This window comes from Papio anubis, chromosome 1 (genome assembly GCF_008728515.1).
Source record: "Papio anubis isolate 15944 chromosome 1, Panubis1.0, whole genome shotgun sequence".
NCBI classification, from domain to species: Eukaryota; Metazoa; Chordata; class Mammalia; order Primates; family Cercopithecidae; genus Papio; species Papio anubis.
In genome coordinates, this window is record NC_044976.1 from 116,406,328 (window position 1) to 116,427,857 (window position 21,530).

The 21,530-nt window shown below is 39.7% G+C and overlaps 1 protein-coding gene across 6 annotated transcripts in view; it reads right to left on the reverse strand.

Annotated features, from left to right (window-relative positions):
• The window catches only part of SPAG17 (sperm associated antigen 17), a 232,623-nt gene that overhangs the window by 161,912 nt on the left and 49,181 nt on the right, over window positions 1–21,530 (reverse strand). For all 6 annotated transcript variants that reach the window (XM_021922730.2, XM_021922743.2, XM_021922725.2 and 3 more), the window contains exon 4: window positions 2,799–2,930. In XM_021922730.2, the coding sequence (XP_021778422.2) occupies window positions 2,799–2,930 (132 nt within the window). The remainder of the gene's footprint in view (window positions 1–2,798; window positions 2,931–21,530) is intronic.

The window sequence follows — 21,530 nt, forward strand, 5'->3', positions numbered from 1 at the left end:
ATATAATAAAATCAAACTAATTTAGAATTATTGTGTGAGAAAGTCATATTCAGAAGTTCTAAAATGCTAAAATATGTTTATGGAAATACAGTACATTTTCTTCATGATATTTATATTTGGAGTTCATCAACAAGGTATTTCCAAATAAATAAATGTTTTCAGATAGATTTAAGTTATTTGCAATTAGAGGCTGGCATTTGTATACCAGAAATTTACATGCTGAAGGTTTTAAAACTGTTCATTTTAGAAGTATCTTTCCTCGTATTTCTTATAATATGAATTACCCAGCAAGCTTTCTTGCAAAGCAGAAAGCAAAAGCAATGTTAACCATAGCCCAGACTAAAATGTTAGTAAAAGCAATGAAGTTGAAAAGAATGATATTTCTTCACTGTATTTGGCAATTAAAACTATATTTATCTTTTTTTCAAAAGTTTTGATTGATTAAAACAGGATCAAATATATAGTGAAACACTAAAACGTTAGAACAGGTACCTAGTTATATTACTTATTTTTGCCCTCACTTTCACCTAAGATTTTCTATAATTTCTATTACAGATATTTTTCAAGCACTGATTCTTAAAAATACAATTTCAAAAATTAAACATAGAATATACAAAACACTCTTTGGGTTGTACAGATGTAAGCAATTAATTAACATTTGAAAGACAACATCTACATAGATATGTTGATATTAAAAAGTTGGGGAGTCAGTCACTAACCTTGTAGAAATTTCAGAATCTCACTGTGGGTTCAGGAAAGATGAAAAGATATAGGTAAAGTCCTCTTTTCTTTTTTTCATATTCTAATCCACAGCATGGTGTCAGCTTTGCATACTTTCTGCTTGTTTCGTTTATTGCCAAACTCCTTGGCTGACAAGCATTGGCCTTGATGGTTTCAACTGACCTCTTAGGCAGTGTTGTTGAAATGAACATCAATGATATCATCCCACAAACAACTGCCTTCATCTCCCCTTTACCAGGAGTATTTTCCTGATTGTATTCCATTCCAACGTGTTTTCATCAATTTATTTAGCACTTACTCATACGGTTGTGACTCAGAGATTTGGGGTTGGTGCTTTGGGAACCCAAAATAATGGAGATGTCATATTAGATTATGTAATCATTGGCTCTTAATTGCTCAAAAGTTCTCTTACTGTATTAAATACTTAAAAGAAAATAAAAACTCTAAGGTTCATGCCCCAGTTACCCAGAACTCTCAAATTTTCAACAGATAAAGATTATTTCCATATCTTTAGAACCTCTTAATTGTATTATTAGAGCTCACATTTCAAAGAAATGCTGAGTAAAATAATGGTGCAAAAATATTTTTATATTGTTGCAAGCTTTAAAAACGTTTTCCAAGCTACTAGGATATTTTATTTGTTTTTACTTAAAATTTGTTAACTGAAACCTACAATCTACTCCTATAATAAACAATTAATGATGCAATAAGTGGTAAACAAGTAAATTGCTGCTCTTTAGCGCACTATTTCTAAGTGCTGTGGGAAAGGGCAAAGCAAACAGAAAGTGCAGAAATTTTTGCAAGAATTACACTCTGCTTTTTATAATTCAGATTCCCATATGGCATTGGAATTTAAACAGGCAAGAGATGTTTCTATACTAGTTTCAAATTTTCCAATTTTTCTTCTGCCAAGTCTTAATTACCCTGAGTACTTCTTAATGTACAACTCCCCCAACACGATGGAAAGAGTTTCACTAGATGGAAAACTATACTATCAATTGTGGTAATATGAGTAGAATTTTTCTGGGCACAATATGTACCACCCTAAGAAGATGCTATATGGGAATTATCTCTAAAAAACATAAAGCCCTATATTGAAATAGAAGGTGGCATTATTATTTTTTTTTACAATTATCTTGCTGAGAGGCCAATTCAAATAGGAAACCTAGGTTTTGGGGGTCTTGAAAAGGTGAAGAAGGCACTATTGGAACATTTTCACTTTTCTCTTTTTGCTTCTGTGAATTGATTTTGCCTTTTCCACTTAAGGCAAACAGAAATGACTTCATATGCAAATCCATTTCATACATACACATGCAGACACAAACATTACATATGTACATACTGAAGCATTGGGCTTTCCAAACATAATTCAGCATGATTTGGAAAATAAGAAAAACATCTTATTTTGGACTATGATGATAGCAAATGGATGTAAACCTGGTAGCAGTTTGCTAACAGCATTTTGAAATATTTTTCATATGCAAATATGAGTCTTTGGAAAACACACAGATTGATTTCTATAAGCAAATTAAACAAAAAATCCAGGTATAAAGAAATTATCAGATGTGTAATATAGGAGTAGAAGTGATGGATTGTTGCTGAAATATTCAGATTATTATGAAGGTACCGATATGCCTATTATTTTAAAAGGCACGTCTATAGAGTATCATATAAACTATCTTAAATAGTCAGACCTGAACTGTGAGGGTTCCCCGCAACTGTCCTTTTCATATTAGTTTTCCTGACTCCCTGTCTCTTCCCTGGGTCCCTTCTTGGCTACAACTTTATTATATAAATATACTGCCATAGAAACAATCTTGGGCACATGCTTTGAATATTGTAACCTTCATAGTTTAGGGAACCGATTTTTAATGGGTTTATCATAACCCCTCCAGATCTTTGGACAGCCTTTTCCCTAAGAAGTTGAGGTGACAGCCAAATTTGCCAGGTAACACTTAATGGTAGGCTTAAGAAGAGAGGAAGTGGCCTTGGAGAAACCTGGCTCCATTTCATTCACCGTTTGCCCTCTTTAGAAAACCCACCAGATCGTACAGTACCTTCTTTTCATTTTCCCGTCGCTGTTGGTCCTTAAATTTAATCTGGAGAAGTTGAAATTTCAAGAGTTTCCCTATCAGTGGTAAGGTTAATTTCTCTCCGCTATCCATAATTGCTTTTGCTGCCATTAACACCTATGGAGAAACACAATTATTAGAAAAAGTGATGTTTTATAACCTTTGGCACAGTCTGTCAGTGATGAAAAGATGAAAGGAAATTTTATATTTTATATTATTTGCCATCCTGGAAAGATACCTCATTGCTGGCTGAAAAAAAAGGGAAAAAAATGCCTCAATGCTACAGAGAGGGGCATTTACCCTCTACTTTAAATAAACTGAATTGTCTGAATATTGACTTCTTTTTCCAATAAGGCAGAGTGCTTCCAACGATGGTGTTAAACTCAGACTCCAGGAAAAGGGTAGAGAAAAGACAGGCTGGCCTCCATTTTAGGATGACTGATAGGGTGATTCATGCTACAGAAAGTCTATTGTTGTTTGGCGTAGCCAGTAGTCCAACCTGTCAAACTTTGACTTATTAGGACATTATAAATTAAATAGAGTTTTATAATAGTGGAAATGACTATGTTAGCAGTCTTTTATTTCTTTGTAACTAAATTCAAATGAAAGATAAAAGCTGCTTGACACAAAGGCGCCATATGAATGTTGCTCCCCCCTGCAACTTAATGTTGATCATGTTGGTATGCAGCCTAATTGGGGTGAAATAAGGTTATTGAGTTTTCTTTGGGTGACGACAGCCACTAGGAACATACAGCTGTATTGTCCAGATGTGTGGCACTGACAGCCTGTTTTATGACTGTGTTTTTTACAGCTTGTTTCCCCTAAATTTCACACAACGCTCTAACATCTGGGCCCTTTTCCTTGGAGCCCTATAACCACTTTATTTACTGCAAAAAAAATAAAATCACGTAAAATATACCATAAAAAGTAGTTATGTGTTTCTCTTTATTCATGTTGTCTCCCTAATAAAGTTCACCTCTGCCTGAAGCACTGTCACAGAAGTAATCTAGTTGAAGTATTTTTTGACTTTTGTTTTTAAGCAAGCATCATATTTATTTATAACCTTGGGATGAATTAGGTGTTACTAAAATGTTCTGACATGTTGCTTTTCTCCCCCCTCGGAGTAATCACTCCTGGGGCACATATGGTGTCAATTTCAGGCCCTTGGTCTCAGACAATGACTGTGCATGCTGCATCTCACGGAGCTGTATCTTGTCTGAGCTCTTGGTCAGGGCTTTCCTGACCAGTCCTTCCTTTTGACTTGTTACTTCGCCAAGGGAAATAGCCGGAAGAAAGGGAGGTACCTATTTTCCTCTAACTGCAGAAGGCTCTATGGATTACCATGAGCCAAAATGTAACTGGACCTCTTAGAGACCACATTGGGGTTTCCCACATTGCATCACAGAAGGGGAAAGCCAGAGAAAGATTCCTTTAAAGCTGCCTTTTCTAAAAACCAAAGGAACTAACCAAGTATCAGAAATCTTTGCATTTGTCTAAGCGAGGACTCTAGGAAATACGGTGCTTTGCTTTTTATGGCAGCTCTGCTCCTGCTAACACGATTTAGGGAAAGGGACATGATGGCTGTGATTTCTGGGAGTAGAAAGATGTAGCAGTACACCTGCAGAACCTCACCATTTAACGATGACCAGATCCCACGTGGAAGGGGATCCTAAGGGGACAGCAGGTCAGGCCTTTACTGTAAAGTGAAAGCTGTCTGACTGGGTCCAATCCCAAGAGTAGATGTCAATATTTGGTTTGCATTTTTCAATGCCAGCTAAATACTGTGCTGACAATCAGGCTCTGTGACATCTGATTCAAAACATTCAAATGTGGGTTTTTAAAGGTCATGGCAGTCTAGCATTTCCCTCTAATACAAAGATAATGACAGCGCTGAAGGGAAGTCAACACTGAAAAGGGTTACCCCAGAGAGGCTGTGGAGTCTCTTTTCCTGATGACCTGTGAAAACAGGATATTCACCTACGTCTGGGGGGTTTGGGTGAAGCCTGCCTGGCGTCATGGCGATGGACGGGATGTCTCTGGAGGTGATTTGTTTAGGAGTCTGTGAATGTTACCTCACTGTGTTAAAATGTACTCAAAGCACAACGAAACATCCTGAGAGAAAAGTATTTTGCAGGCCATGATAGTTATTACTGGTTTGTCTAAAACTATATGTGGAGTGCTGGTTTCAAACAAAAATCCAGCACAGCATCAAAGTAACGGTGAGGTCCTGCCCTGACATGGGGAGACAGGTGATGAGGGGCTTCACCAGTTTGCCAGGCACTCGTGCTCTCATGACATACGGACACACACACAGAGAGAGAGAGAGCAATGGTGGACAGGCAGCCTTGAGGAGTGCCCTGGGCAGTGTCCTCCTCCCGAACTGCCCTCAGGCTGCCCACATGGAGGCAGACTCGATGTGCCACATCCTGCAGAAAGGCACAGCCTGCCCCTGGTACCACTAGGAATGGCAGAGGCCAGGCATACTTGGCCTCCCCCAGGGTTGCTCTGAAAAGGCTTGACTCTCTAAATGCCACTTTCTTTCTGTGCATCCCCCAAAGGGAATGATATTGTGAATTACTGGAATAATTAATGAAAATGAAAGTCTATGCTGAACTCAAAATCTGAGACAACATTTTCATGTGGGTCCTTTTTAAAAGAGGTGGAAAAAGAAAAATGTTTACAAATAATTTCCTTTCAAAATTCTTTCTTCTCATGCCCCATAATTCACAATGCTACCCATTCAGTAGCCAGTGGTTTGGTCTCAGATGAAAAACAAATGTTTCAGGAATCTTTACTTGAAGGACAAGTTTTTGAGGGAAGAAAAATTAAAGAGACAGAATTTAAGAGGAAATGTACCTTTCCACATAATATCTCCAAAGGCTTCTCCTCCCTGGCCTTAGTTGTATTAATTAAAATCATCATCAAATCTTCAACATTCTAGCACTGTAAAGATTATTTGCCCATCATCTATGTCAAAATATGTGTGTGTACCTGTGCACATGTGTGTGCAGTATGGGATAAGCTAGCCAGAGCTATAGTTATTGGGGAGATGAGAGACATAAGAGAACGTGGGAGCAGTGAGTGGCAGTGCTTGAGGAGTAAATAGGCAAAAATCTAAGCTTCCAGAACTAGTCAGAAAAACAGTCCTAAATGGGTTAAAACCTTAGTGCTCTTTAAGCCAAAATGTCCAGTAAATGTGCTTGGCATGAATCAGGAACTCAAAAAAGCATGAGTCTTACGGGCCAATGAGACTTATTAAAATGGAGAAGACTGTTGCCAGGCAAAGCCTGTGTCTCCTGGACCTCTTCAGGTCAGCTCTCCAGGCAGAGAGGCCTGCCAGGACCGGAGAGAGGCTCTGCACTGAATGACCAAAGGTCACTCAGTTCCAGGAATGATTGGTGAAGGAAGAAATCAAGCTTCAAAGAGTGCAGCTGAGGCAGAAGCCATGTTTATGTTTTATTGCGTGAAGATATTTAAGGGGTCTAGATGCTTTTTCTCTGTTAGGGAGCTTGTAATTCTGTACACACTAAGAAGTAAAAATATTTCCTTTATCACTGACCTGGTTTAAAGACTTACATCATATTTACTATCTAATGATTTGATCCTACAAAAATATACCAAATGAGCCAAATTATTTCCTTGCCTGAGGATCAGGTCCACCTACAGACACTAGTGTCTTCTCTCCTTCTAAGCATTCCTCCTCTCTCTAGAACCTCCCTACATTAGTAAGCACAAGCCCAATGCTTAGAATTGCCCTAGGCACTCTCATGGAAACCAAATGTATGCATGCATGTATGTGTGTGTGCATACATATGTACATAGGCACATTTATACATATATGCATATATGTGCATACATAAGACAGATAAATAGAGAGAGAGAGGGAGAGAGACAGAGAAACAGAATGGACTCCCATGAAGCCTGCTGTATGATTTCCCTTTTATGTTTACAAGAAGTCACATGAAGCAGTTTGAATCATTGCTTAACCTGCTGCATATTCGAGGTTGCATAAAGATTTGGATCTGGATTTCTCTTGCATGGAACAGGTTATGGGAGTGAGGTGGCAGAGGAAAGGGCAAGCTGTGGTTGTGTGAAGCAGAGGGAAGAGGGGTAGTAGAAGAGAGATGGTCTGGGAGAGCACTTTCCCCCCAGGAGCTCCAAATATCCACCAGTTTCCCTAAAAGAATCCTTTGGCTTCAGGGACTTTCTTGGAGGCCCATAGTGTTTATTGCGGTAACTGTAAAAATTCACAAAATATGACTTCATATTTAACCTATTTTGGGGAGGTGAATGACTTTGGATTGCTTTGGATATATAAAGTCCTCAGCAAACAGAAGCAGAATCCATCAGCTAGAGCTTGACTCAGTTCAGACTAGCACAGGGAGGGGCAAACAGGTTTTCAGCACACATTCTTTTGGGTAGCTCATTTCTCTAACATATGATTGCTTAAATAAAGTAAGAGTATAATAGTTCTTATCACGGTAAAAAGTATATACACATATATGTATATTCAAACACAAACGGGATTATGTTATTCACATTAAGTGCTTTGTGGTTTGTGTTTTTACATAAAAAACACATCCAGGACAGCTTTCTGTGCTGATATGTTTTGCTTATGTATATGGTTTTTAATAAATAGCATAGCCGCCTATTGTGTGGGTGTTTGCTCATTTATTTAACTAGTTCCCCATTGATAGACATTTAAACAATTTCAGTTTTCCTTTTTTTCTATGAAGTGCATGTGTGTTTTTGTTAGTGGCATTTTTGTTCCCACCAAAACTGTATGAAAGGGTCCATTCCCCCACTTCCCATATAAACAATGAGTATTCTCCAACTCTTATTTGTTGATATTTGTGCTAATAGTTTCTCTGTGATGATGAAAATATTCTTTATCTGTAATGTACAATATGGTAGACGCTAAACCACATGTGACTATTGAGTACTGTAATATTGCTAATGAGATTAAAAAAACAAATTTTAAATTTTGTTTTTAATTGATTACAATTAAAATTAAAGTGTAAATAGCTACAAGTGGCTAGTGGCTATTGTTTTGGTCAGAGAAGGTCTATACGATAGGGAAAAGTGAAATATGGTATTTCATTTAAAATAATATTCATTTAATCATCCCATGACTCTGTCCCTCTTATTTGATTCCCAAACTGAAAGGAATGATACCTTTTCAGCACCATCCTTGGCAAATTTTATTAATGCAGGAGATGCTTACATACACACATTGAATAACAATGGCGTACTCAGATTTACACAGTGCTAAATGTGAAGAGTAAGGAAAATCTATGGCTTCCAAGCTAACATACTGCTTGCGGCCACACAAGAAATTTGTCTTTGTTTGGATTTAGATAAACAGGGCTGGTATGGGGCAAGAATAGGAAGAATACAGAATTTGCTTCTGGTTCCTTTCTGTTACCTTTTTAAATCTCTCTGTTACACCCCTCCCACTTCTAGCTACCAGATACACCTTTTTGCTTTCTAAATCCTTCCTGCCATGAAAATAGAAAACATTTAACTTGGTAGCTCACTTTGAATAAAGTTTATTTATACCAGTGGGTTAGCTATGTTTTGAGATTTTTATTTATTATAGAATGAAAGGCACTAGTGACTGATGAAGTAATTTCGAGCAATAAGTAACAGGTGTGGCAGTTTAGAATTTAGGGGTAGGAGGTAATCTGGAAATTTGAAATGCCTAAGTCTGGCTCCGTGTAAACACAGTTTCAGCGTTTGTGGTGCTTTGTAGGCCAAGGGTGAGAGCAGCACCCCGGGCTTCCCTGCCTGGAGTTGCTGTTATACTCCAGGCCTGGGTTATTCAGGGGAAAGGCTCTGAAGGGAAAATGGAACTTCCCCTCCAACCAGGGCCAGAGGAGGATAAGCACCAGAGAGGGTGGGTGGATGACTGGGGCTGAACAAAGGGGAGGCAGCAACTCTGTATTGTGGGAGAGGAGTAAAGGCAAAATAAACCTGCTCTGGCAAGTAAGATCTGGGACCTACCTGTGTGTGCCTGTGTACGATGTGTGTGGGCATGCAGTGTGTGACTTTTGTGATATATCAGCGGGTCCCATCCCCTGGTTAGGACCAGTTCCTAAACTGTCCATGGCCTGTTAGGAACTGGGCCACATGGCAGGAGGTGAGTGGCAGGTAAGGGAGCATTACCGCCTGAGCTCTGCCTCCTGTCAGATCAGTGGTGACATTAGATTCTCATGGGAGTGTGGACCGTATTGTGAACTGTGCGTGAGGGATCTAGTTGTGTGCTCCTGATGAGAATCTAATGCCTAATGTTCGGAAGTGGAACAGTTTCATCATGAAATCTTCCTGCTCCCCACTCTGTGAAAAAATTGCCTTCCACAAAACTAGCCCCTGGTGCCAAAAATGTTGGGGACCGCTGGTATACATGAGTGCATGCCCATGTGTGCACAAAATATGTGTGTTTGCACAGCTGCCTTTGGGGTTTATTCAGATTATTAAAATACACTCAATATATTAAAAACACTGTCAAAACTGATTTGCACCTATTGAAGAATTGATAAAAACAGGAAAAGATTATGAATGTTTTTGATTGGCATTTTAAAAAGAATACTGATGACTATTTACCATTTCTATCTAATTATCCTGCAGAATACAAGGGGCTATGTTTATTATTAAATCTGTCATATTAAATACATACAATTTATTCATCATAGTAAGCTATGTTGCCATATATTCTATCTTTAAAGTTTACTGCTTAGGTAGTATGATTGTTTGCTTATGCATTCTGCTTTTATCTTACATCTTGTTATGTTTGCTTATATCATTAGAAAGTCAGAGGAACTATTGCCCCAATGTGTGTCTTTGAGTGGTCTGTGTGTGTGTGTGCGTGTGTGTGCGTGTGTGTGTGTGTGTGTGTGTTTACAGGTTTAGAGTGAAAGACTGTTTAGATGGGCCCGATTCTGCATATCTGATGAAAATGATGGAAGAGCAGATGATCTGCAAATGATTGAAAAGGGCCACTTGTATTGAGATGTTCTCACATAAGATTCCAATGGGGAATTTTAGCTCCTTTGGTACAAGATGTGATGAATCAGTTGAGGAAGCCATAACTATGTATGTGAAACTGAATGCAAAAGTGCAGGCTCCATTTGCATTCCAGTCTTCCCACATATCACCACAGAGCCTCAGGCAAGTTACTTAACCCTTCTAAACCTCATCCTTTTAAAATCTACAATGGTGGCACTATTGACATTTTGAGCCAGGTAATTACCATAGGAGGTTTTTCTGTGCATTGGAGGATGTTTAGCCAATCCCTGTATTCCACGGAGCTGTGACAACCAAAGGGATCTGCAGACATTGCCAAATGTTCCCTTGGGGGCAAAATTGTCCCAGCTGAGAACAGAAAGAACTACAGAAAGAGAATACAAGTAGTGTTGACTTTATAATTCTGTACCCAGAATTAAATGAGATAACCCATGTAAAAACTTTGCATGATGAATGACATATGCATGATAAATGTTCACTACAGTCAGTACTTACGGTTATTCATACATCCAGGACAGAGTTGGGATTTTTGAAGATCCCACAGACCAAGTTGTGAGAGCAGAGAACGGAATGGAATGAGGAGCAACTGGGCAGTGAGACAGTGACCTGAATTTATCATCAGCTGGCCATAACCTGGCTACCCCTTTTATTTAACCCTTTGTCCAATGTGAAAAGGACAAATTGAGATCTGTTTAGAGAGAAGCAGAGATAAAAAGAGAAGGTGTAAAAATGTATTTTGTTATGGTGTAGTGTATAATGGGGAGGATGTAGAGGAAAAAATATGCTATTAATTTCTTCTCAGATGTGAGATGGAGGAATTCCATGAATAGTGTTCTGTAATCTTACAGCCACCTTTCCTGTTCCCTCTGCTCCCTTCCCTCCTTCATTCTTTCTGCATTTATTTAGGGCCAACTATATTGTAGTTATTGCATTACTTGATCCTGTGTGTGTCTAGTCTATCCAATTCACATTCTTTAAGTAATGAGTAATTTCCAATGAGGCATAATTGAAAAAACAGCTGAAAGGATAAGGGTAGTAGTGAGAGAGGGCTATAGAGAGAAACAGAAAAAAAGAAAAGAAAAAGAACAGGAATGACTGAAACATATTTTCTCACTTTGAGAAGAGGAAAAGAAAATAATCAAGCAATATTAAACTGTCTATACATAAATTTAAAGGTGACTGAAGATATAGGTTCCATATAGATCATACTGTCTGTCTAACACAAATGGAACGTTGTGAAAGTGCTCAGACCACAGCTTGGTGAGAAATTCATAATGATGATAAATATCTGTAGCAGGTGACTCCTAGATCATTTTCAGCTGTCCATAATTAAACTGGTATCCATCTCTCGACAATGTCAGGGCTGTAAAATAATTCCAGTCATTGGACCCCTTACATCTGTGCTGAAATGAAATAATATTTGGCAGTAACAAGGAGTCACTGAAACTAAATAAACAACCCCTTTCAAGACTACATAAAAGTTGGTAACATAATAACATTTGACAGGGATTAAGACCTCTTTGGGGCTGTAAGGAAGTTTCAGAAGCAGCAATAACAAATATATGGAAGGTAGAACAGATCTATGCTTTAACAGACATGTATAATTTAAAATGTAATGAATTTCCCAAGGGAGATGTACATTTTGAACAACCAATATGTGCATGTCAAAAAGCACAGGACTATTTTAGAAATGTTTGTTGCGATTACTCTTCAAAGAAGGAAAAAGCAAAGCTTCCTTTTTACTAAGGAGAGTTTTTGTTTTTGTATACTTGCAAAATGTATAAAGGCACATGAAGCTGAATGTGATAACTACGGAAGAATGACATACAAAGTTAAGGGCTTTTCTTTAGGTGTGTATTAGCAACACACGATTCTACCATCATGGCAATGTTTTGTTTTGGTTTTTAGATTAAGATCTTTTCCTTAGTCCAAGATGTTCCCACCCTTCTGAAGTCATTCTTGGTTCTTCCAGTTGTAGTGACCTTCCCCTCTGAACAACCCTACCACTTTTTTGTATATTTCCTAAGGGATTTAGCTGTCTTTTGTGTTGAAATTATTTGTGCACAGGGTTTGTCTCCTCTACTAGCTTGGAAGGTTAAGTCCTTTCAGATTCATCTTTTTAAATCCCCTCAGAGACCTGATGCATATATAGACAAACAGTATATTCACTCCTTAAATAAACATAAGAATAGCATCTCTAGAGCTTTTTGTTGTTTGGCTTGAAGGTAAATGCTTTTGATTGTTTATAGCTGCAATTACAAAGTTTTAGGAGTACATTTCTAGTAGTAGTAGGTTCTCAGACTGTGTAACACACAAATGGTTATGTAGCACACACCCTGTGCTGGACAAGGACTGTTCCAGGCACTTCACATATTCCAATCCATTTAATCTTCACCTACACTTTTGAGGTGAGTATACCTATCACCCATTTTATTAGATACTGAAATTGAGGCCTGGTGATCCACAGCCAGTAATTAGTAGAGATGGGATTTGAACCCAGGCTATCTGGTTCCAGAATTCTGTTTCTAATCAACATAGTGTGTGGCCTCACAGCAGGCCTTTTCACCCCTTAGCTGCGGCTACTGGACTCCTATCTTGGGTCACAGTCCCTCTTCTCCCGGGCATGTATGTGTCCTAGTCCCTCCCCAGTCTCCATGGCCAATCCCCATCTTAGCTGCAAGAGCCTGAGAGCATTTTAGCCCAGGTTTTCATGTTTAAATACTCTTGCTACCCTTACTAATTTTGCTCCTACCTGATGCTTCAACTCTAAATAGCATAGCTGTTTCTTTTTTTCCTGAGACCTAGTGGGGACCTGTGACTCAGGACCCTCAGTCCTGATAGCTCCAGCTATCGCTCGTCTCCAAGCCTGAGCACATATCAATTTTTTTTAAAAATGTGTATTATTTTTTATTGTATTCATATATTATTTGACATATAATAATGGTAAATATTTATGGGATATAAAGTGATATTTTGACACATGTGTAGAGTGCGCAATGATCAAATCAGGGTAATTAGCATATCCATCATCTCAAACACTTATCATCTCTTTGTGTTAGGAACAATTCAAAATCTTCTTTTAGCTATTTGAACTACATGCAAGTTATTAAACTACATTCATCCTACAGTGCTATAGAACACTAGAATTTATTCCTCCTATCTAGTGGTAATTTTGTATACATGAACCAACCTCTTCCTTTCCTTCCCTTTTTCCTCCCCTTCCCTGACTGTAATAATTGCGATTCTACTGTTTACATCTATGAGCTCACTCTTAGCTCTTCATATGAGTGAGAACATGTTGTATTTGTCGGTCTGTGTCTGATTTATTTCACTTAACATAAGAGTGTTCAGGCTCATCCATGTTTTTGTAAATGACAGGATTTCATTCTTTATTATGGCAGAATACTATTCCATTTTGTATATATAACACATTTTCTTTATCCACTCATCCGTTGATAGACACACAGATGGATTCCGTATCTTGGCTACTGTGAATAGTGCTGCAGTAAACATGAGGGTGCAGATATGTCTTTGATATACTAGTTTCTGTTCCTTTGGATAAAACCTAATAGGGGAATGGTGGATCATATAGTAGTTCTATTTTTAGGTTTTTTGAGAAACCTCCATACTGTTTTTCATAATGGCTGTACTAATAATCTTTCCCACTAACAGTGTATGAGTTCCTTTTTTCTTAGCATCCTCACCAGCATCTGTTATTTTTTGTTTTTTTGATAATAGCCATTCTAACTGGGGTGAAATCATATCTCATTATGGTTTTAATTTGTATTTCCCTCATTAGTGATGTTGGAACATTTTCATCTAGCTGATGGCCATTTACATGTTCTCTTTTATCGCTTCTTGGCCTTTTGGCTAAGATCAAGTGTACATGTTCTCTTTTGGAAATGTCTACTCAGATCCTTTATCCATTTTTTAATTAGATTTTCTTGCTGTTGAGTTCCTTGAATATTCTGAATATTAGTCCTTTGTCAGATGAATAATTTGCAAATATTGTCTCCCATTCTATAGGTTGTCTCTTCACTCTGTTGTTTCCTTTGTTGTGCAGAAGCTTCTTAGTTTGATATAATCCCATTGATCTATTTCTACTTTATTTTTGCCTGTGCTTTTGAAGTCTTATGCATAAAAATCTTTGCTTATATCAACGTCCTAAAGTATTTCTCCAATGGTTTCTTCTACTAGTTTTATAGTTTTAGATCTTATTAAGTCTTTAATCCATTGAGTTGGTTTTTGTGTACAGTGAGAGATAGAGGTCTAGTTTCATTCTTCTGCATGTGGATATCCAGTTTCCCAGCACCATTTATTTGAAGAGGTTTTCCTTCCCCTATTGTATGTTCTTGGCACTTTTGTCAAAAATCAGTTGACTGTAACTATGTGGATTTATTTCTGGGTTCTCTATTCTGTTCCATTGGTCTGTGTATCTCTTTTAATACAAGTACCATGCTATTTTGGTGACAGTAGCTTTGGGATACATTTTGAAGTCAGGTAGTATGAAGCCTCCACTTTGTTCTTTTTGCTTAGTATTGCTTTAGAGCAATTTGGGGTCTTCTGTGATTCCATATTAATTTTAGGATTTTTTTTTTCTATTTCTGTGTACCAGGCTTTTCTTGCATTGCTGTAAAGAAACACCTGAGGCTGGATTATTTATAAAGAGAAGAGGTTTAATTGACCCACAGTTCTGTAGGCTGTACAGGAAGTAGGGTGCTGGCATCTGCTCTGCTTCTAGGGAGGCCTCAGGAAACTCACAGTCAAGTGTGGGAGTAGACACTTCACATGGTGAAAGCAGGAGCAAGATGGGACTGGGGGGAGGTGCCACACACTTTTAAACCACCGGATCTCATGTGAACTCAGAACAAGAGCTCACTTATCTCTAAGGGGATAGCCCAAGCCATTCATGAGGAATCCCACCCCATGATCCAAACACCTCCCACCAGGGCCTGCTTCCAACAGTGGGTGTTACATTTCAACATGAGATTTGGGCAGAGACAAATATCTAAACTTTCTCATTCTGAAGAATATCATTGGTATTTTGGTAGAGATTGCATTGAATCTGTAGACTGCTTTGGGTAGTATGGTCATTTTGACAAGATTAATTCTTCCAATCCAGGAATAAAGGGTATCTTTTCTTTTTTGTGTGTGTCCTCTACAGTTCCTTTCACAGTGTTTTGTAGTATCCATTGTAATGACAGTTTATTTTCTTGGTTAAATTGGCCAGGCGCGGTGACTCATGCCTATAATCCTAGCACTTTGGGAGGCCAAGGTGGGTGGATCACGAGGTCAAGAGATTGCGACCATCCTGGCCAACATGGTGAAACCCTGTCTCTACTAAAAATACAAAAATTAGCTGGGCATGGTAGCCTGTGTCTGTAGTCCCAGTTACTTGAGAGGCTGAGGAAGGAGAATCGCTTGAACCTGGGAGGCAGAGGTTGCAGTGAGCCGAGACCGCACCACTGCACTTCAGCCTGGCGACACAGCAAGATTCCGTCTCAAAAAAAAAAAAAAAAAAAAAACCCAAAACAAACAAAAAAAAGATTCCTTGACATTTTACTTTATTTTTGTGCAGCTGTTGCAAATGGGATTGCTTTTTTGATTTTTCAGCTAGTTTGTTTATTGGTGTATAGAAAAGCTGATTTTTGTATGTTGATTTTATATCCACCTTTACCAAATTTATTAGTTCTAAAAGTTTTTTGTGAACTCTTTAGATTTTTCTACGTATAAAATCATGTCGACTGCAAAGAGGGACAATTTGGCTTCCTGTTTTCCAATTTTGATACCTTTCTTTCTTTCTTTCACTTGATTGCTCTGGCTAGGACTTCCAGTACTATGTTGAATAGAAGTGGTGAGAGTGGGCATCCTTGTCTTGTTCCAGTTCTTAGAGGAAAGGCTTTCAGTATTTCCCTGCTTTGTAGAAATGACTCAGGCTGGCAGCCACCTCATTTTCCACCTTCCTTCTCTTTAAATCTTAAATAATTTCCCTAACATCCTGCTTTCGGTCTCAGACTAGTGATCGAGACCTTGCTAGTTACTGACTGACTCATGCTGCCTGCTTAGCTATCTGAATATGGCTGGTCCCTGAACTTCCTGCACCCCAACACTGGAGCACTAGATGTGTTAATTTAGCCTTTGGTTTGGATACCATGTTCCACTTCTCAGACTAGAGATTGCTGATTGCTCACCCATCATGTCCCCTTACTTCATAGGAGAATCTGACTTTTTTTCAGGCATTGCCCTCTCTCTCATTCAGCTCATGTGACTCAGGAGAAACTCAGCTCCACGAGAGGGCCCCTTCACACCAAAAATAATCCTAACCCCCCTTGTCTGTGATTGCTTCAGGAGGTGCACGTGATTTTGTTCAGGCCAGTAGAATGAGGCATGGTTTTCTGGGGCTGCTTGATCTGGTTTCCTTGGTCATGACAAAGCTCTGGGAAGAGTCTTAAGGGATGAGATTGCTGCAGCCACTTTACCTCTTTCGGGAAGCTGAAGCTCCTACACAGATGAAGGAAGGGCTAAGAGCACTGCAGGGAAGTGGGCTGGAGCCCCTTAACTACACTGACCCTAAGGCCTGCCTAGACTTCCACGTCTGCATGCTAGTACATTTTCTAATTGTTTAAGCCAACTTTAATTTTTGTTGCTGTTAACTTAGAAGATGAACAAATTGATACTGATATGGAGAGATTTATGTCTTCTAACTAATAGAATTTTAAAAATTAGCCAGACAGTACTAAGATGTGTTTCCCAGACTAGCAGCATCAGTATCACCTGACAATTTGTTAGAACTGTAACTCTTGGGCTCCAACACAGACCTGCTGAATCTGAAACTCTGGGGATAGGGCCAGCAGTATTTTCTTTTAACAAGACCTCAGGTGATTCTGACATACTCTAGATTTGAGAACCATTGTTTTGTACCTGGTTTCTTATGTGTCCTTTCATAATAATGTATTTAGCCCACATGTTGTCAGTTTCACCCTTGAGTCCCTTGCTAACTCTCAGTTATGCATTTATATTGCCTTAATTTCTTTCTCCTCCTCCTCCTTCTTCCTCCTCCCTCTCCTCCTTCCTCTTCTCTTCCTTCTTCTTTCTCCTCCTCCTTCCACTTCCCCTTCCTTCCTTCCTTTTTCTTTCCTTTTTCTTTCTCTTTCTTCTTCCTCCTCTTCCTCCTCCTCCTCCTCTTCCTCTTCTTCTTCCATTTAGACTTACTAAGCTGCCCATTTCAGAGGACAGCCTGGAGTCCTGGAGTGGGATTTCTGCTAATGTGCTGCTAGACAAATAATGCATTCAGTGTGTCAGCACTGTCTTCGTTTACCCTAAGTTCTTGGTTTCTCCACAATTATAAAAAAGTTGTAGTGTTTCTCCAGCTTGATTTGGATGATGTTCTAGGTTGCTGTTAATTTCTAAGTTTTAATCTGAATGAACTCTGCTTATAAAAGGGCTTATTCCTTGAATTTCCTCGTCCTCCCCCTTAATCTCTTTGACTCATTAGCTAGCTACAGGAGGCGTACAGGATATGTCTCCTAGCTGACTACTGGGAAAGCCCTTAATGAGCAGATGGATGCTGCATAGTTTCCCATAGAACAGTTTTCCTCCATGTGTCCTGTGTGCCACCTACTCCAGAACCCCTGGGAACCTAGTTAAAGATATGGGTTACCTGAGATCTACCCCACAACTATCAAATCAATCTCTGGAAGTAAGGGTCTAGCAGTATGAGACATTTTAATAAGCTTTCTAGGGATTCCTAAGTACTTTTGGGTTTAAGAATTATGCAAAGGTCATTTACATACTGACCCTGGGGTGACCAACTGTGGGGTTTTCCAGGGATTGAACTTTCACTGCTAAAATTGGGATAGTCCCTGGCACCCAGGACAGCTGGCCACCCGGAGACAGCAAGTTCAAGGGGAGCCATCTCGAGACTGTGGTAAAATGGCATTAGTTCACTCCATCCCCAACCCCATTTTCCCCAGTCCTTCCAGTTCATCCACTGATGGCCTTCCCAGAGCCTCATGTTCACCCCAGTTTCTCAGCCAATCTTATCAGAAGCAACAAAGACATTAATTCCCTCACCAGTAGGCCATATCCAGCATAGTTATTCATCTGTGATTCAGGACCCAGTAACCTAATGATAAATATTCTAGTATAATGTGGATTATTGAGTGCAAACTCTATGCTAGACACCGTGCTACAAACATTATTTCATGGGGTTCAGAGACCAAGGTACTTTCCCAAGAACACAGGGGTTAAATAGTGGTACTCATCTTTAAATACAGCACCATGTTTTTAGAATATGCTCTTCCAACCAATGTGATGTCTGCTGCTCCTTTGTGTACCTTTTTCTAACTTCTGGAACTGACTAGTCTTTCCTCTAGTGGACTCCTATCATGGACTGAAACCATACTGAGCTGTGAGCCAGATCACATTTTAGACACTTCCTTAGGAGATCGATTCCTTAGAATTAGACTCTGAAACTAGCACTCATACTGCCTGGTGGAGGTTCCTTTCAAAATTCTTTTTGTGGTTTCAGATCAGTTCCTACATGGTCTGGCCACATCTCTTGTTGTTTTCATTTTCTATCACCCCATTTCAGCTCCACTCCCTTCTTGATGTTCACCAAATGTGCCTCAGAGCCTTTGCTTTTGCAATTTCCCCTGCTCAGGAGGCTCTTCCCCAGATGGCCACAGAGCTCCATCCCCTCCTTCAGATTTGTATTCAAGTGTCACCATCCACTTTTGCCCCCACCCCCCAGTTATCAGATTAGTAACTCTTCTACTTCTCACCCTTTCCCCCCTTTTCTCTGTAGTTCTTATTACCATCTAACATAATATATGCTTTATTTATCTCTTCCATTATTTCCTCTCCCCAATTAAAAAGTAAGTCCTGCCAGGATATTGGTTTTTATCTACCATTTTTCGTTTATCTAAATTCAAAGCCTGGAGCATAGTAGATGATTAGGTAATTTTTGAATGAAATCAAATGGCCATTGTGTACCACGTTTTATGCTGTTTAACTGCAAATTTCACCACTACCTAGGGCTTTTCCTATTGTGAATCTCTCATGCTTGGATTTTCTGGTTGGCTTGGATCAAATCTGAGGTAACTGGAGTCCCCTGAAGGGTGCACTGTTGATGTTGTTCATCCTTACTCAGAGGTTTGTTCTATAGCTGGACTGTTCCTGTGGTGCAATCCTGGTAATGTCCTCTTTTCATGAACTGTTGAGATGGAGTCATTCTTGGTTATGGATTAACTTGGCCCACACTTTAAGGATTCACCTTGCCATTCATTCATCAAACTTTTACAGAGCACCCATTACATTCCCAATGCTGGATATTCAAAGACAAAAGAAGCAGGCCTGCCCACAGTGAGCTGTTCGTGGAGTTGGGAAGATCATCTACAAGGCACATGGAGCATGCAGAACAGTATCCCCTGCTGTGCCCAGCAGTGGAGGTAAGCGAGGGTGCTGTGGTGGCCCCAGCGGGTGCCTTCACCACACTGGGAGAGTCAGCAAAGGCTCCCTGCAGGTGTCACTCCTGAGTTGAGGCGTGAAGGATCAGTGGGGGTGGCTAGGACTGACTTCAGGTGGTATGAGACTGGGGAAGAGTGGCGAGAGGAGGGCAGTGACCCAGGAAGGAGGACTGAGGCCAGAGAAAGTAGCATATTCAGGAAACTGGAAAGTGGTTGCGAGTGCCGGGTTGGGCTGGGGGATGATGTTGATACTGGAGGGAGGTAACCAAGGGTGACACGATCAGATATATAATCTCTTTATGAATTTAGGCATTTTATTTATCTTCAATGACTACCCATATAAGCAAAACCCCAGGCTTTATTAGATATTTTGGTAACCCATGGCAAACTTCAAAATCTTTGTGTATTTCAGAACTTCCACTATGTACTTTCCCCCTCTAGCTTTGTGTAATGGTAAACTACACCTAGTACTGGAAGCAAGCATGTTTAGCAGAAGTATTCTGATTTAGCAGAAGTATTCTAATTTAGACAGAGGCTGTAAGACAAAGACATCAGATACCTCTGGGCATGCAGGCAGTGCCATCCCTGCCTTGCAAAGCAGGGGAATAGGCAAAGCATGAACACTTTCTTCCTTCCTTTTCTTTTCTTTTCGACGGAATCTTGCTCTGTTGCCAGGCTGGAGTGCAGTGGCACGATCTCAGCTCACTGCAACCTCTGCCTCCTGGGTTCAAGTGATTCTCCTGCCTCTGCCTCCTGAGTAGCTGGGACTACAGGTGCACGCCACCATACCCAGCTATTTTTTGTATTTTTAGTAGAGATAGGGTTTCACTATGTTGACCAGGATGGTCTCGATCTCCACCTCATGATCCGCCCACCTCAGCCTCCCAAAGTGCTGTGATTACAGGTGTGAGCCACCATGCCTAGCCAGCATGAACATTTTCTAACACTGTGAGTTGGGCAGAGCTCAACAGAATGGAGAATGTGAATATCCTGAAGGCATGAATATCCTCCAGTATCTAGAAGTGGCCAAAACAAGTGCTCAAAAATGAAGGAAAGACTGAATGAATGCATGATGGGCAACAGAGATTGATAAGCAGTGCCACAGTCCAGTTCTGGGTGGGTCACGAGGGAGCCCAGAGTTCAGATGGAGACAGAGTTCGTCATTGAAGAGGGCAATCCCCCTTCTGGCCTTGTGAGCAGCAAGTGGACATAAGTGTGGCTGCTCTTCTCCAAGGGCAGGCTCAGAAGTACCTAGGTGCTTTTTCAGAAGGTATGTTCCTGGGTTCTCCTGAAGATACTCCCAATCCCCATCATGGTGGCTAAGATCTGGAATTGGCACTTTAAACAAACTCTTTAGGTGATTTTTGAGGCATACCACTGGTACAAGGAGGCAAGAGGTTGGAAATTAGAGGGTCTCACGCCAAAGAGGTTCCTGCATCAACCTCCTCAGACTTCCTCATCTAGGATCACTCTCCCTGTTCCCATTGCCACAGCCCTTGTTCATATTTCCCTTGAGGCACCTCCTGTAGCTGAGCCTTTGTTAGAAGTTTTGCCTGCAAGTCCTTTTTCTAAAGGATGCTGTGAGCCTGTGGAGGGCCCGGACGATGGCTTATCCTTTTTGTTTTATTCACAGCACCTAATACCTGTTATGAAATTACTTAAAGCAAATATTCCCTACCCTGAATTTTGACAATACAGAGTCCCTCCCATTATCTCAAGGTGTCTGAAAACAAAATTGCACAATCATTTCACTTTAAAGAATACCATACTCACAAAACACAGCCAATCAAAATACGATTAAATGCTCAACCTTACAATTTTTGCTTACCAAATTGACTAGAATAAAAATAAAATGTTGAAGAGGGCATGGTTAAATTGGAACTATCAGAAGGACTGTAAATTCATACAAATTGTCTTGAATGCACTCTGGCAAGATATGTCAAGAGCTTTAAAAAGAATTATATGCTTTGACCCAGTAATTCTACTTTATGAAATATTCATAAGGAAACAATCAGGGTCATTGCTATTGGTAAACAGTCTAAATTTAGCAAATAAGTTAGTGAATAGAAACATGCTTTTATTATATATACACTGAATAAGGATTTAGAAAAATGCTAATGTCATAGCATGTGGAAATGATATGATATAGAGCATATACAATTCCTATTATATAACAAGAAGTATACATCTCTGAGTGGTGGAATATTTTCCTTACTTAAGTACCTAC